Here is a 14,879-nt window from a genome sequence, read left to right as displayed (position 1 = left end):
TAGAACCTCTGCCCTCCCGCCAAACACAATGTTTGTGGCATACATTTTAAATGAACAAGCTAAAGTGTTTTCATTGGGCAAAATGAAATCAAGCTAAACAGTCTGTACCAGCACACGTTGAAAATAATCGAGTTGGCAGTCTTACACAAGTACATTTTTCAAAGCCTTTGCCACTGTGGCGAACTTGGTGAAAAATAGTTGAGCCACAAAGAGAATAAGAGAACTTCACTAAACTTATGTACTTTTGCATTGTTACATTACTATCGAACCAAGAACACATTAAAAACAAAATGATTGTGCAGTGGGGTTTATCTCTGAACTTTAAAGCACAGTAGCCAGTTCAAATGGCTGCACTTGGGAGCACTTCAGACATTAATTTCCACTGCTGAGTGGTCATGTCTAAGGTAGCTGCATCTGATCTTTATCACCTCCGAGTCTGACAAAACAGATACTAGGGGCCGCCTCCAGTCCAAAAGTCCAAAATTCTTATAAATGAGTGCACTTTATATATTTTATATGAACGCCCCACGTGTCTCAGAATTCACCAGCCATTACTGATTGTATGTTTGTGTTCAGTGACTACCTCTAATCCAAGTGTTTCTCTTGTACTCTTTGCTGTGTTAGGCTGTTATATAAAGAGTGCAAGAGGAACAGCAGTTTAGTAGTGTGTGTTTGCAGTGTTTAACGATTCTGATTGTGTGTGTGTATATGTATATGAAGTTTTGTAACTTTACAACACTGCACATACACACTAATACAGAGAATCCAACCACTGTATGTGTGTGTCCGCGTTGTTGTAAGCATGCTCTGTGTGTGTGAATCTGCAGTGTTATCTGTCTCGTTCTCTCTGTATGCCCTCATTTTTGTAATCGCTGTGTATACAATGTTGTAACTTCTCTCTGCAGGTGGAGGAGGAGCTGCTGGAGCAGGAGTTCTTGGAGCGCTGTTTCCAAGAGATGCTGGATGAGGAGGATCAGGATTGGTTCATTCCAGCGCGGGACCTCCCCTCGGGGGTGGGGCAGCTCCAGCAGCAGTTCAATGGGATCTCAGTCAGCGACAACAGTGCCGACGAGATTGCGGTGAGTGGCCGAGCCATTCGTGGTGCCTGCTCCCATCTCCTGTCTTTCTCCAGAAACTTCTCTAGTTTTCCTGTGCCTGGTTTATATGTAACGTATTCCCCATGTGCATTAACTATATTACAAAACCATAAGTGCTACACATTTATTTAAAAAAATAATACAAAAAGAAACACTGGTAGGTAATGTTACTCACAACTTACAATACCAGAACTGCTTTTCTTTCTTTTTTTTTTTTAGCTAATATTCAGAATGTGGTGTACAATTAAACTGTCGGCTGACAGTCTTTTTAAAAATACATTTCTTTTATTTATTTAATTGTACTGATACAGTTCTTAAATTGGTGACAAGTTAAAAAAAACTGAGCGTTCTGTGCTAGAGATGACATAATAGAAAAAAACAGAAAAAAACATGCATTGCAAAAATAGGCAAAACAGGCCAAATTTGGCTGGAAAAATAGCAATCTCAGCATTGGGGGAGTAGCCTAAACGGGGGTGGGAATCCACTTTGAACGCAGAATGCGGTGGCTGTGACGGCATTGAAGTTTACACTGAAAGTGATGCGATTCAGTACCTGCACTGTGCCGCCACTGAACCACCTCGAGAGATGCATCAGTGGCAGAATAAAGTGTGGCTGCATTTTACCGGGATTTTCTATTTACACTTCGTGATACCGCATCAGTGCCGGCACATACACGGCAAATTGCTTCAGTGTAAACATGCCTCTGGACCATTTAATCCTTGCATCCCCCACCTTGCGATGCTTGTTATGAAGCTATAAAGATTAATTGTTGTACTGTGATTAAGAATCCCCAAAAAAGACCACGCCCTCCAAGGTAGTGTCTTGACATTTGGATGGTTTTATGCCATAATGTACTAAATTTAAAAAAATAATTTGGTTTTGAACCAAACGCACCTGAAAACCAACATTAAAAATAATCACTAGTTTTTGGAGTTGGTTTACTCTGGCATAAGACCACCAATTTGGTACACAGCTGTTATCTTTTCATCTCTTGCTAAAGTTTCATGTCCAATAATTAACCATTATGCAAGTCACGTTTTGTTGTAAGAGCCAGGCATATGAGATTCAACTTCATGTTTGTTTCTGAAGAAGACAATAGCCAAAGCTTCTTGTTTACTTGACTAAGTTTTTCTTATAGTTTCATTTTAGAGTTGTGATTAAGAATTTTGAAGGATCACAAAACCACTCTCCTTGTCTAGTTTAAAAACTTTAGAATGTACATTTATTTATTTATTTGTTTATTTGTTTGTTTGTTTGTTTGTTTGCAGCGGAAGAGCAGTTTAAACCCAGAGGCGAAGGAGTTTGTGCCGGGAGTGAAGTACTGAAATCTTTTAGGACCAGAACATGACCCTAAAAAGAGACTCTGTCTGGTGTAACATCGGACACACGCTGCACACAGGAACTCGACACTGGGAATTGAGGCAACAAGGGAAATGTATTATATAAGCTTTTGGGGGGGGGGGGGTGCTTTTCATTTTTTTGACAGGGGACAGTATTCTTTTAATACTGTAGTTTAAGAAAAAAAAAAAAAAAACTGATGCAGTTTACACACAGACTATAAATGCTTTTTATGGACAGGCCATGAGTGAATAATGATCCATTTTGTAGAGACACAGGCTGACTGCAGTCCAATAGCATGCAACCGCTAAGGATAATTAAGTCACATTTTGGTGGTGGCAGGAGGGGTGTTGCCTGAGGCAATGGAGATTGCACTGGCAATCCTGAAGTTTAAAATTGAAAGTGTGGGATTTATGTGAAATCTGTGATTTTTGTCTAAATCCTAAACTGAGAATTTAATTGGTTAAAAAAAAAAAGAATAAATAAATAGTTGAAGAAAAGGTACTCCTTGGGCCTTCTCTCTCTTTGTTTTTGTTTTTTTTTGGTCCTCATCCTTGTTCTGATAGGAGTCTGACTGCTGTAGAAGGCAGAATTATTACAACCAACTCATCACTGCAGCTGCATTCTGTGCCTTTTACGAATTTTATCTTAGATTTATTTTTTTGGTGGAGAACCGTTGTCACATTTCTAGACATGTCTGTCCAGATAGAGGGAGCAGGTGGGTGCTGTTTTGTAAAAAAAAAATATATATATATACACACAGAGTGTACAAAACATTAGGATGTAACCTGTTAAATCCACTTCAATCAGTGTAGATGAAGGGGAGACAGGTTAAAGAAGGATTTTTAAGCCTTGACACAATTGAGACATGGATTGTGTATGTGTGCCATTCAGAGGGTAAATGGGCAAGACAAAAGTTTTAAGTGCCTTTTGAACGGGGTATGGTAGTAGGTGCCAGGTGCGGCGGTTTGAGTGTGTCAAGAACTGCAACGCTGCTGGGTTCTTCACGCTCAACAGTTTCCCGTGTGTATCAAGGATGGTCCACCACCCAAAGGACATCCAGCCAACGGCAGGCCAGTGGTCGAAAACAGCTCATTGATGAAAGAGGCCAAAGGAGGCGACACGAACTGTGCAGAGCAACAGGCGGGTTACAGTTAGTCAACTGACAGTCCAGTACAACATTGGTGCCAAAAGACCCATAAAAGAATGCACAACTCGTCGTACCTTGACACAAATGGGGTATGGCAGCCGACGACCTAACAGAGTTCCACTTCTTTCAGCAAAACACAAGAAACTGCGGTTGCAGTGGGCTAAGGAACGAAAACACTGGAGGATTGGAAAAACATTGCCTGGTCTGATGAATCCCGGTTCCTGCTGTTTCATGCTGATGGGAGGACTAGGGTATGGAGAAAACCACATGAGTACATGCATCCATCATGCCGCGTGTCAACATTGCAGGCTGGTGGTGATGGTGTGGGGTGTGTTTTCATGGCACACATTGGGCCCCTTGATAAAAGTGGAGCAATGTTTGAATGCCACAGGATATCTGAACATCATTGCCAATCAGGTGCATCCCTTCATGGCAGCAGTGTATCCATCTGCTAATGGACTTTTTCAGCAGGATAATGCCCCATGCCACAAAGCTAGGATTGTCCAGGAATGGTTCCACGAACATGACCGTGAATTCAGCTTACTGCAGTGGCCTTCCCAGTCACCAGATCTCAATCCAATTGAGCATCTGTGGGATGAGATGGGACAAGCTTTTCGGAGTAGAGATCAACTACCAGCCAACTTGACAGTTGTGGGAAGCATTGGAGTCAACATGGGCCAGCATCCCTGTGGAACACTTTCGACACCTTGTAGAGTCCATGCCCCGATGAATTCAGGCTGTTCTGAGGGCAAAAGGGGGTGCAATTCAATATTAGGAAGGTGTTCCTAATATATTGTACACTCAGTGTGTGTGTGTCTAATATATCTATATCTATATCTATCATTTGGACAGAAATGCCAGGAAACGCGACTCTTCTGTAATGCCTTGGCATTTGCTAGCCAATGCCAGAGAAAAGGGTTTGGAAATGGGATTATAATTCAAATGAAACTGGATTGATAAGAACTGCAAGATGCACCATCTGTAAACAGAGTTGTTGTTTTTTGCAACCATGTTTTCTGCTTTTTTTCCCCAGGCGTGATCAATGTCATTTAAAGTTGAGGGTTCTTTTTTTTTTTGTTAATAAATCACAGAGAAGGGATGCTTGACTCGTACACTGGACTTCCAATAGCTTTTTACTCCACTACAAGTGGTCTGACAAAGTACAGTGGAGTGTGGTGTTTTTTTTGTTGTTTTTTATAAAAGAAGAAAATTTCTAATTATTTGAACAAGCCTTCTGTCAATTTCTTGCTGAGCGGTATACAGTGCCTATAGTAAGTATTCACCCCCCTTGGATGTTTTCACAGTTTGTTGTGTTACAACCTGAAATCTTGATGCATTTAAATGGTTTTTTTTTTTTCCTTTTGATTTACACAACCTACTCAACACTTTCAATGTGTGAAAAAATGGGGGGGGGGGGGGGGGAGGTGAAAAAACAAATAAATAAAAAATAAAAACCTGGAAAGTCTTCATTAGATAAGTATTCACCCCCTTTCCTATGACACTCCTAAATAAGCTCAGGTGCAACCAATTGCCTTCAGAATTCACACAATAAGTTAAATGGAGTCCGTCTGTGTGCAATAAAAGTGGTTCACATGATTTCAGATTAAATACACCTGTCTCTGTAAGGTCTCACAGTTGGGTAGTGCATTCAAAGCAAAGATATTACCATGAAGCCCAAGGAGCTTTCAAAACAACTCTGGGATAAAGTTGTGGAAATACACCGATCAGGGGAGGGGTATAAAAGATTTCAAAGGCATTGAATATCCCTTGGAGCACAGTCAAGTCGATCATTAAGAGGTGGAAGGTATACGACACCACCCAGAATCTGCTTAGAGCAGACCGTCCTCCCAAACTCAGCAGCCTGGTAAGAAGGGCATTGGTTAGAGAAGCCAGCAAGAGGCCAATGACAACTCTGAAAGACCTACAGCATTACATGGTTGAGATGGGAAAAACTGTCCATGTGTCAACAATAGCTCAGGTACTCCACAAATCTGGCCTGTATGGAAGAGTGACAAGAAGGAAGCCATTTCTGAAAAAAGCCCATGTAAAATCCGGCTTGGAATTTTCAGAGTATCCCACATGCCTTTTTGCAAAGATGTGGCAAAAGATTCTGTGGTCTGATGAAACAAAAAGTGAACTATTTGGCCTAAATGCAAAGCGTTATGTCTGGCGCAAACCCAACACAGCACATCACCCAGGTAACACCATCCCTACTGTGAACCATGGTGGTGGCAGCATCATGCTATGGGGATGCTTTTCATCGGCAGGGACTGGGAAGCTTGTCAGGGTAGAGGGCAAAATAGATGGAGCTAAATACAGGCAAATCCTTGAGGAAAACCTGCTTCAGTCTGCAAAAGACCTAAGACTGGGACGGAGATTCACCTTTCAGCAAGACAATGACCCCAAGCGTACAGCCAAAGCAAAACTGGAGTGGTTTAAAAACAAGAAAATGAATGTCCTAGAGTGGCCCAGTCAAAGCCTGGACTTGAATCCGACTGAGAATCTGTGGCAAGACTTGAAGATTGCTGTCCACCAACGATCCCCACGGAGCTTGAACAATTTTGCCAAGAAGAATGGGCGAATATTGCACGATCCAGATGTTCAAACCTGGTAGAGACTTACCCCAAAAGACACTCAGCTGTAATTGCTGCCAAAGGTGGTTCTACCAAGTATTGAGTCAGGGGGGTGAATACTTATCTAACCAAGGCATTTCATTTTTTTTTTTTTTTCCTTAACTGTTTCACAATAAAAATTCTCTTGCCTCTTCAAAGTATTGAGTAGGTTGTGTAAATCAAAGGAAAAAAAATCCAATTTAAATGCATCAAGATTTCTGAAAACGTCCAAGGGGGGTGAATACTTACTATAGGCACTGTAACAGCTGGAGAACAGCACACTACTACAAGTTTCCCAGTGAAGTGCTTGAGCTGAATACAGTAGAAAGGGTACCTGCAACTCTTCAAATGTACAGAAATGCTGTTATAACCCTATTGTGTGATATTTACTCTGTTGCTCCTGGTAGTCGGATTTTTTTTTTTGGTTCGTTGATCAAATAAGGTTTTTAAGATGTACTTGAATCCTTTTTTTTAAACTTTGTACTGGTACACCACTCGTACAATACACTTACTAATTGGTGCAAACTTACATTTTTTACATTTTTATGATTCACTTTGGCAGTTTGCAACACTGGGATAGTTAAAGCATTCTTTGGTTTTTGAGTTGCAGTGTTCCCTTTCTCAAGAGATGTTGAGCTCAGAACACAGCTTTGTCTGGGATGGTTTCAGACTGTGTGTGGGTGTTTTTTATTAATATCCTCTGTCATTTTTCACATGGTGTCACCGACATTTTACACATGGCAGCAATCAGACCAAGTTCTAGAAGTTCAAGTCTGATACAAGGCAACTATATGAGTGGTCGGCCTCTTAATTATCCTTAATTCTCTCATGGTTTTTGTGGTTGCCAAATACTCCACTATATTCAAACATGGTTAGATTGAAAGTTGTTCTCAAGCAGGCTTTGCACTGTGAGATTCATTAAGGGGTCACCCTGGTGCCTAGAGTGCAATATTGGTAAAAGCAAGATTATTCAATGCCCGGTCGTCTTGTTAAATGCAGGAGTGGAGGGGGTGCTAATGATGATTTAGTAGCTAACAAAAAAGGGCATACATCTTACTTGTGCACTTCCATTTGCTTATTTCAAAACATATCTGGTAGTACACCAGGTTTCTTTTTTTTTTTTGCACTTGCCTGGTCATGTCACCTGAAGGGTTCAGTTGTCCCCACCTCTTCATGCCTTCTTTAACCAATCATCCGTGTCTGCTATCGACCAACGTGCTTTCAGCCAGTAACACCCCTGAGGTGAAATGACCCAGGGAGTGCATGTGCAACAGATAACCTGAGAATAAAAGCACAGAAATTTAGATTTTTTTTTTTTTTAACCTAAAGTACTAGATATCCTGCTTTTAAATGACACAGATTTGCTTTAACATGGGTTTCCTTCAGAACTGCACATATGACACCTATGTAGCTAATCGAAGTGCAAAATAAGTATGATTTATGGGATTATTTTGGTAGCTGCAGTTGCTTTAAGAATCCTCTCTAGTATGTGTGGTAGGATTCAACAGAAGTCCCAGTGCGTTACACATCACAATATGCATTACAATGCCACACTTACTGCAGTACATGTCATTGTTCTAATGGGTGACTTTGAATGATCTGTAGTAAGATTATAAAAAAAAATGCATCATAAAAATCACCTTTTCACTGCTGTTTTTGTAATTCCTACACTGAAGAAAGTCTGGTAGGTTACACATTAAAGTAGAGGCCAAAACTGCTATGAACGCGGGTGGATTAGCTGTTACTCCAGTTCTGGTACATTTCCTTACATTACAAAAGTGTTTGAAATTCTATTGAAACAATTGTGTTATTTTAAACTGTTCCTAGAAATTGCAAAGCTAATTCATAGTAAAGAAACTGCACGTCAGAAAAAAAGGTCAGCAATGAAAGCTTTGAAAACTACGACAGGTCATCTTTAACCTAATGTTTCACAAACCCTGATTAGCACTGATTGTGCACTACGTAATGTAAGGGACTCTGAAACCAACCATAAATGATGGAACAGACGTCTATAACAATTACTGTATAAATCACATTTATTCACCATTCCAGGGATCCGTTTTGTGGTATGTATAATCTAAGGAAGCCATGCAAATCATTGACTTGTCTAACCCCACGCCACAGGTGGAAAAGAAATGCAACAAGTAATACAATAATTTACAGGTAAATATTCACTGTTTTTGTTTTTACACAAGGTTTGATGGGTGTTTAATGTGTATTGAGGTTTAGAGACATTGACCACACTCAGCAGTTGCACTGGTGTAAAGCTTTTGGCCTAAGACACAGCGTGCTAGTACCACATCACAGAAATTTACTGGGATGGGTCATGCTGTCATGCTTAAGGCATTCGGCATCGGCAATAAAACTGAAAGCAAACAGACACCAGATCTAGCATCAACCAAAAAGAGGTCAGCTGTCCCTTGGAATGAGAGCTGTTGCTGTGGGATTATATGGAAATGTGCAAGGTCTATTTAGACAGGCAGCAGCGATATTCAGTAAAACCTTTCTTCTTGGTGCTTGTGAGTTTAGTGAGGGACTACAGTCAGGGAGTATCAGATTTGTAGATTTTACCAGACACATTTGTTTCAACTACTTTCATACACAAATTACCATTTTCCTCAGCCTGCCCAGTTTTCCTCAGTTACCCTTACCGAAACAAACAACTAAAAAATCTTATTTGTAATTTAAATTGGGACAAAAAACTTAAGTTGGGAAAACTTTAGTTTAAGGTTTCTGTAATTCACACTAATTCACACTACTGAGGTGTGCCTGTTGTCTTGTTATTCCAAATCTGTTTTACTGGACAGTGGAATAGCCCTTTGTGAATACTACAGAATCCAACAATACATCCAGAGAGAACTGAATTTAAACTCTTCGGTGTGCAGATACTCGGGTTTTCCAAGTAACTACCTTTAACCTTTGGATGACCAGATCCAACATGTCAGTACATATTAAACCCTGTTTCATGCACCTCATTGCAAAAATATTTTATTTGTAGGACACAAATGTCTCTTGTACCTTAAAGGGTTAATACCTAACCATTTAAAACAGATTAAAGGGAATTACACAGAAAATCTGAGTAGCTGCATATCCTTACTAACAATGTATCCTAGGATATATTTTGGTCAGTCACCATCGTTCGTGGCATAAAACAGAAAGAACACACGATACCGATAAGTGCCTGGCGGCTCTGATTCCATGCTGCTCAGTGAATATCATTCTGGACTCAGTCTTGCATTCATTCAGATCCAGTGACAGAATGACGGGGCACATTGCACTGTTGCAAATCACGCTGTGAGCTTGAACGAAGGAAATTCTTCGAATTCAGCTGTTTAATATAGGGTTCAACATACTTTCATTTCCATACATTGCACTTGTTATATAAACAGAATAGTCTGTGTTTGTTTATCTTCACTTGTTTTTCTACTGGTATTCAGGGCAGCTCCTTGACCTCGGCATCATGGCCTGTTTGAAGACACATAACAGGGTGGAATTAGAGGGTAATGGGGTTCAAAGCAGTTTGGACAGTGTATTCCTCTTATTGCTGAGGTTCGCATTTTTTATCTTGTTTAAACTCGGGAAAAAGAATACAGTTTAAACACTGGTCGTCATTCCTGAAAGATATTGAAAATATTTTTTTCTTAAGTTTAATAAAATTTTAAACAACTTTAAAAAGTTTAATGAACAACAATAACTTTCATCAGAACTTTCATGCACCAATCAGGAAGCCATACTAGCAGGCACTGCTACAATATAGATACTGTCTAGCTTTAATGAAGCAGAAGAAATACTAAACAAAACCGAAAAGGTAACTTTGAAACATTTAAAAATACCAATAAAATGCAATATATATATATATATATATATATATATATATATATATATATATATATATATATAATATACATTTTTTTTATTTTTTTTATATATATAGAGAGAGGGCATTAGTGTGGCAGTTGACTTTCCCTTTATGGTAAGTGCACTCAGCTACAGCACAGGCAACTACCAGACTATACCTAACAAAATAATTCCTTGCACTTTCATTAATTTTGTTGGCCTCAAATGTACAGTTTTTAAGAAACACACACTGTATGTAGAAAACATAATATCGGGTACAACACTAAATTAAATGAAGCTCTCAGTTTCTGAGAACTGTTATACTTGCTTGCAGTAAGTCATTTAACCTCAGCAAAGCATATTAATAGGGGAAGTAACTTGGTTGGTTAATGACACAGGAAAGAAGCTGTTGAAGGGGTAGGGACAAGGTTTGCAAGCTTTGCAAACAGATGTCTTTAACCAAGTGTAGATATTACTATACCATGTGTTTCTTTCAAAACTCCACAGTCATGACCTGTGTAGTTAAAAGAAGTGCACAACAGGGGAGATGCATGGACATATTTATACTGTAGTTACAATCACTTCTGATTGTCTTCTGAGTAGGGACGCTTCTTTTTGAAGTGAGTGTTGCTGCCTGCTTGTCTGTGTGCAGTCCTTACCTGGGGGGCTGTGTAGAATCGGCGGTATTCTGTCTGATAGTGCTGCTGAGTTTGTGGGCAGGTGCGGGCGGACTGGGGGTGGGTGACGTACAGGACGGATGGCTCCGGGGGGGAGTGTGTCTGTGACGCACAGCGGAGGTGAGGCCCAGAGAAGGCGCGTAGGAAGGCCCCATAAATATCGTTGTACTCAGACATCCAGGGTCTCCTGCGCGTCAGACGCACACACAGCTGGAGGTTCATTTCATTTTCATCACATCAACTTTTACTACATCTTTGTTAAAAGTGATTTATTTACAGGGAGATAGGCCAATGGTGAAGATCAGGGGTGTCTATTCCACTCCAGGTTTAACAGGTAAAGAGGTAAAGAACAACTTGGAGGATGAATTGGTTCAATTAAACAATTTAGAACAGGGTTGGAACAAAGACCAGGTGTAGAAGAGCCAACTTTGGCCATCCCGGTGTAAATCTTCACTCTTTTGTCAATAACTAACCATTCTAAACACAATAAAGTGTGCAGAAGAAATATATTATCAGCAATACTTATAAATATATACAGTCAGCACTCGGTTATCAGTTACCCAGATACACGTCAGTCGTGTTTTACCGCCCTTGTATTAAGAATAAAATCAATCCCCATTATATATATAGTGCCTATAGAAAGTCTACACCCCCTTTCAAAATGTTTACCTTTTGTTGCCTTATAGCCTGGAATTAAAATGCATTAAAATAGGTTTTTTTTTATTTATATACACATCCTACCCCATAACTTCCAAGTGAAAAAAATATTCTAGAAATTTGTAGAAAATTAATTATAAATAAAAACTGAAATAGCTTAGTTGGATAAGTGTCCACCCCCCTTGTAATAGCAATCCTAAATTAGCTCAGGTGTAATCAATCGCCTTCAAAATCACACACTAAGTTAAGTGGCCTCCACCTGTGTTAAATTGTAGTGATTCACATGATTTCAGGATATATTCTGCAGTTCCTGTAGGTTCCCTCTGCTGGGTAGTGCATTTCAAAGTAAAGACTCAACCATGAGCACCAAGGCGCTTTCAAAAGAACTCTGGGACAAAGTTGTTGAAAGACACAGATCAGGGGATGGGTATAAAAAAATATCAAAGGCCTTGAATATCCCTTGGAGCACGGTCAAGACGATTATTAAGAAGTGGAAGGTGTATGGCACCACCAAGACCCTGCCTAGATCAGGCCGTCCCTCCAAACTGGATGACCGAGCGAGAAGGAGACTGATCAGAGAGGCTACCAAGAGGCCAATGGCAACTTTGCAAGAGCTACAGGCTTTTATGTCCAAGACTGGTCAAAGTGTGCATGTGACAACAATATCCCAAGCATTCTACAAATCTGGCCTGTATGGTAGGGTGGCAAGAAGGAAGCCATTAATCAAGAAAGCCCACCTTGAATCCCGTTTGAAGTATGCAAAAAAACACTCAGGAGATTCTGTAGCCATGTGGCAAAAAAGTATGTGGTCTGACAAAACTAAAATGGAACTTTTTGGCCTAAATGCAAAGCGTTATGTTTGGCGCAAACCCAACACAGCACATCACCCAAAGAACACCATCCCTACTGTGAAGCATGGTGGTGGCAGCATCATGTTATGTGGATGTTTCTCATCGGCAGGGACTGGGGCACTTGTCAGGATAGAAGGGAAAATGAATGGAGCAAAGTACAGAGAAGTCCTTGAGGAAAACCTGCTGCCCTCTGCAAAAAAGGTGAAACTGGGACAGAAGTTCACCTTTCAGCATGACAACGACCCAAAGCACACAGCCAAAGCTACACTGGTGTGGCTAAGGAAAAAAAAGGTGAGTGGCCCAGTCAGAGCCCCAACCTAAATCCAATCGGAAATTTGTGGCATGACTTGAAGATTGCTGTCCATCAACGCTCCCCAAGGAACTTGACAGAGCTTGAACAGTTTTGTAAAGAAGAATGGTCAAATATTGCCAAATGTAGGTGTGCAAAGTTGGTAGAGACCTATCCCAACAGACTCACAGCTGTATTTGCTGTCCAAAGGTGCTTCCACCAAGTATTAACTCAGAGGTGGAGACTTATCCAATTATGATCTTTTCAGTTTTGTATTTTTAATGTATAATTTTTTTCTCAATAAAAAACTTTTTTCATCTTAACAGTGTGGAATATGGTGTGTAAATAAGTGGAAAAAATCCTCATTTAAATGCATGAAACTCTGAAGCACTGACTGACACAACAAAACGTGAAAAAAGTTCAAGGGGGTGTAGACTTTCTATAGGCACCGTATGTAACAAATGAATGCACTTACCCGTCAGCGATTTCCAACTCCATCACCAGTTTTCTGATAGAAAGCCCTTCAGAGTTACAATTTATCTGAATATACGTCACAGCCCGTGTTTAAAAAAAAATAAATAAATAAATAAATCTCTCTAATGCCAAATCAGTCTTATATTGTGCAGTTTCACGAAAATGCAGCCAAAACAAAGCGAACGAGACAAGCTAGGGTAATGTAACAGTTAATCATTAACCAGGCTCATTAACCATACTGTGATGTATTTTATTTTATTTTTTTAATCTGTGATCTTCAGTTGTTTTTGAGCATTTTCATTTGCACGTGAACTGTGACATTAGGGCCTTATCGAGCACTATATTCTGCAATTTTGAATACTGACTTTGGATACTGTTTTAATTCTGGAAACTGTTTTTTTTTTTTTTTTGTTAATCTTTCGGTTTTGTTAAATTGCATTGCCTTTTACGTTTTACGCAGTTCTGTGCATGGATAACATTTTGATTTAATTTTGCTGTTAGGTCGTTAATGGGAAATTTTTACATACTGCTACAATACAGTGATAAAGAGAGAAAGAATCGATGCTGTAAATCTCCCTCCCGATCGGAAAGGGTGCCGGGTAAGGTTGGTAGTACACGTCCCCATAGACGGGTCGACTTGACGGCGGGCGGAAACCGGAAGTCGGCCATCTTGGGAAAAGTGCGTAACGCGAAGTGCAAGGCTGTGTCCCAAACCGCACCCTGGCTCACTCGTTACCTTACCTTGAGGGGCAGAAGTACTATGTTCGCCATCTTAAGGGTTGTCTCAATTCCTTAGGGAACGAGTGAAGGGAGCTTTATGTGCCCTTCACTGCACCCTTCGACTGAGTGTACAAAACAGTTGACTTCTGCGGAAGTGTTTTTGTGCTGAAGTCCCAGAACTCTTTGCGTTAAAGGCGGAGACAAGTGGGAACAATTTGCAAATATGGCAGACACAGCTGCACATACAGTAAATATAATGTAAATGTAGTTAGCTAGGAAATTGTAGCTATAGTTAAGTTATTTAACAAGCAAATTATTTGTGAAATGTATGTTGTATTGAGTCACTTAGCTAATAAAATTAATCTTTTTAAATCTATGATCACAATTTAAATATATGATTAGAAAGTACAGTGAAAAGTCTTTTCAGTACATATCGATTGCTGGAATTCATTATCTATCAATTAATTAATTAATTTAATTAATTAATTAAACAAGATAGGTAGATACAAAACTAGGAGATGATATAAGCGAGCAATATATTTCAATTTTTATTTTATTTTTATTTTTTTACGAAATACAGGGACAGAGGAAGAGACCCTAAAAATGATCCAGCTCCGTGCGGCAAACGATGTTGTCTTCACGGGGAAAAGAAACGCTGCGAAGCTGGGCTGGGAGTGACATCTGAAACTTATGTAGCCTGCACACTTCTATCATTTCCATTATATGTTTTTGCAGTGATTTAATAAATTAGTGTAGCACCTTTAGCCATTTCGCAGTGATACTGAATATAATGCAAAATATATTACCAATTGGATTTAAAGTAAAATAGATATCTTATTTAAAAAAAAAATTTTTTTTAAAACATAAATATTAGGCTACATTATTAAGTACATGTTCGTAAGATGTGGCAAAGTTTGCATTTTATTAACCAATGTCAAAGGTTTTCAAATTATCTCAAAGTTTAAAAATAACCACATACATGTAAATTGCTCTAAATCCCCCTTGTTCACTCAGTAGGGCAATAGCGCGGCAAAGATGTCTCCTACTTGCCAAAATCCTTGCCACAGTTCTTTGGAACAGGAATAGTGCAAATGCTACAGCCATTCTTCCAAACTGCAATCTGACAACAAATGATTGTGTAGCTTCTTGCTCAGTCAAAGGTAAAGGCGCTGAATGA

At 39.6% G+C, this 14,879-nt stretch overlaps 1 protein-coding gene across 4 annotated transcripts in view; it reads left to right on the top strand.

Annotated features, from left to right (window-relative positions):
* The window catches only part of LOC117409382 (polyadenylate-binding protein-interacting protein 2B-like), a 33,155-nt gene extending 30,216 nt beyond the window's left edge, over positions 1-2,939 (top strand). For all 4 annotated transcript variants that reach the window (XM_034015351.3, XM_034015350.3, XM_034015348.3 and 1 more), the window contains 2 exons: positions 906-1,079; positions 2,366-2,939. In XM_034015351.3, the coding sequence (XP_033871242.2) occupies positions 906-1,079; positions 2,366-2,422 (231 nt within the window). In that variant the 3' untranslated portion in view covers positions 2,423-2,939. The remainder of the gene's footprint in view (positions 1-905; positions 1,080-2,365) is intronic.
* The last annotated feature ends 11,940 nt before the right edge of the window (positions 2,940-14,879 follow it).

Source organism: Acipenser ruthenus, chromosome 2 (genome assembly GCF_902713425.1).
Source record: "Acipenser ruthenus chromosome 2, fAciRut3.2 maternal haplotype, whole genome shotgun sequence".
In the NCBI taxonomy this organism is placed as follows: Eukaryota; Metazoa; Chordata; class Actinopteri; order Acipenseriformes; family Acipenseridae; genus Acipenser; species Acipenser ruthenus.
Note: the sequence above shows the minus strand (reverse complement) of the source record. Positions and strands in the feature narration are given on the sequence as shown.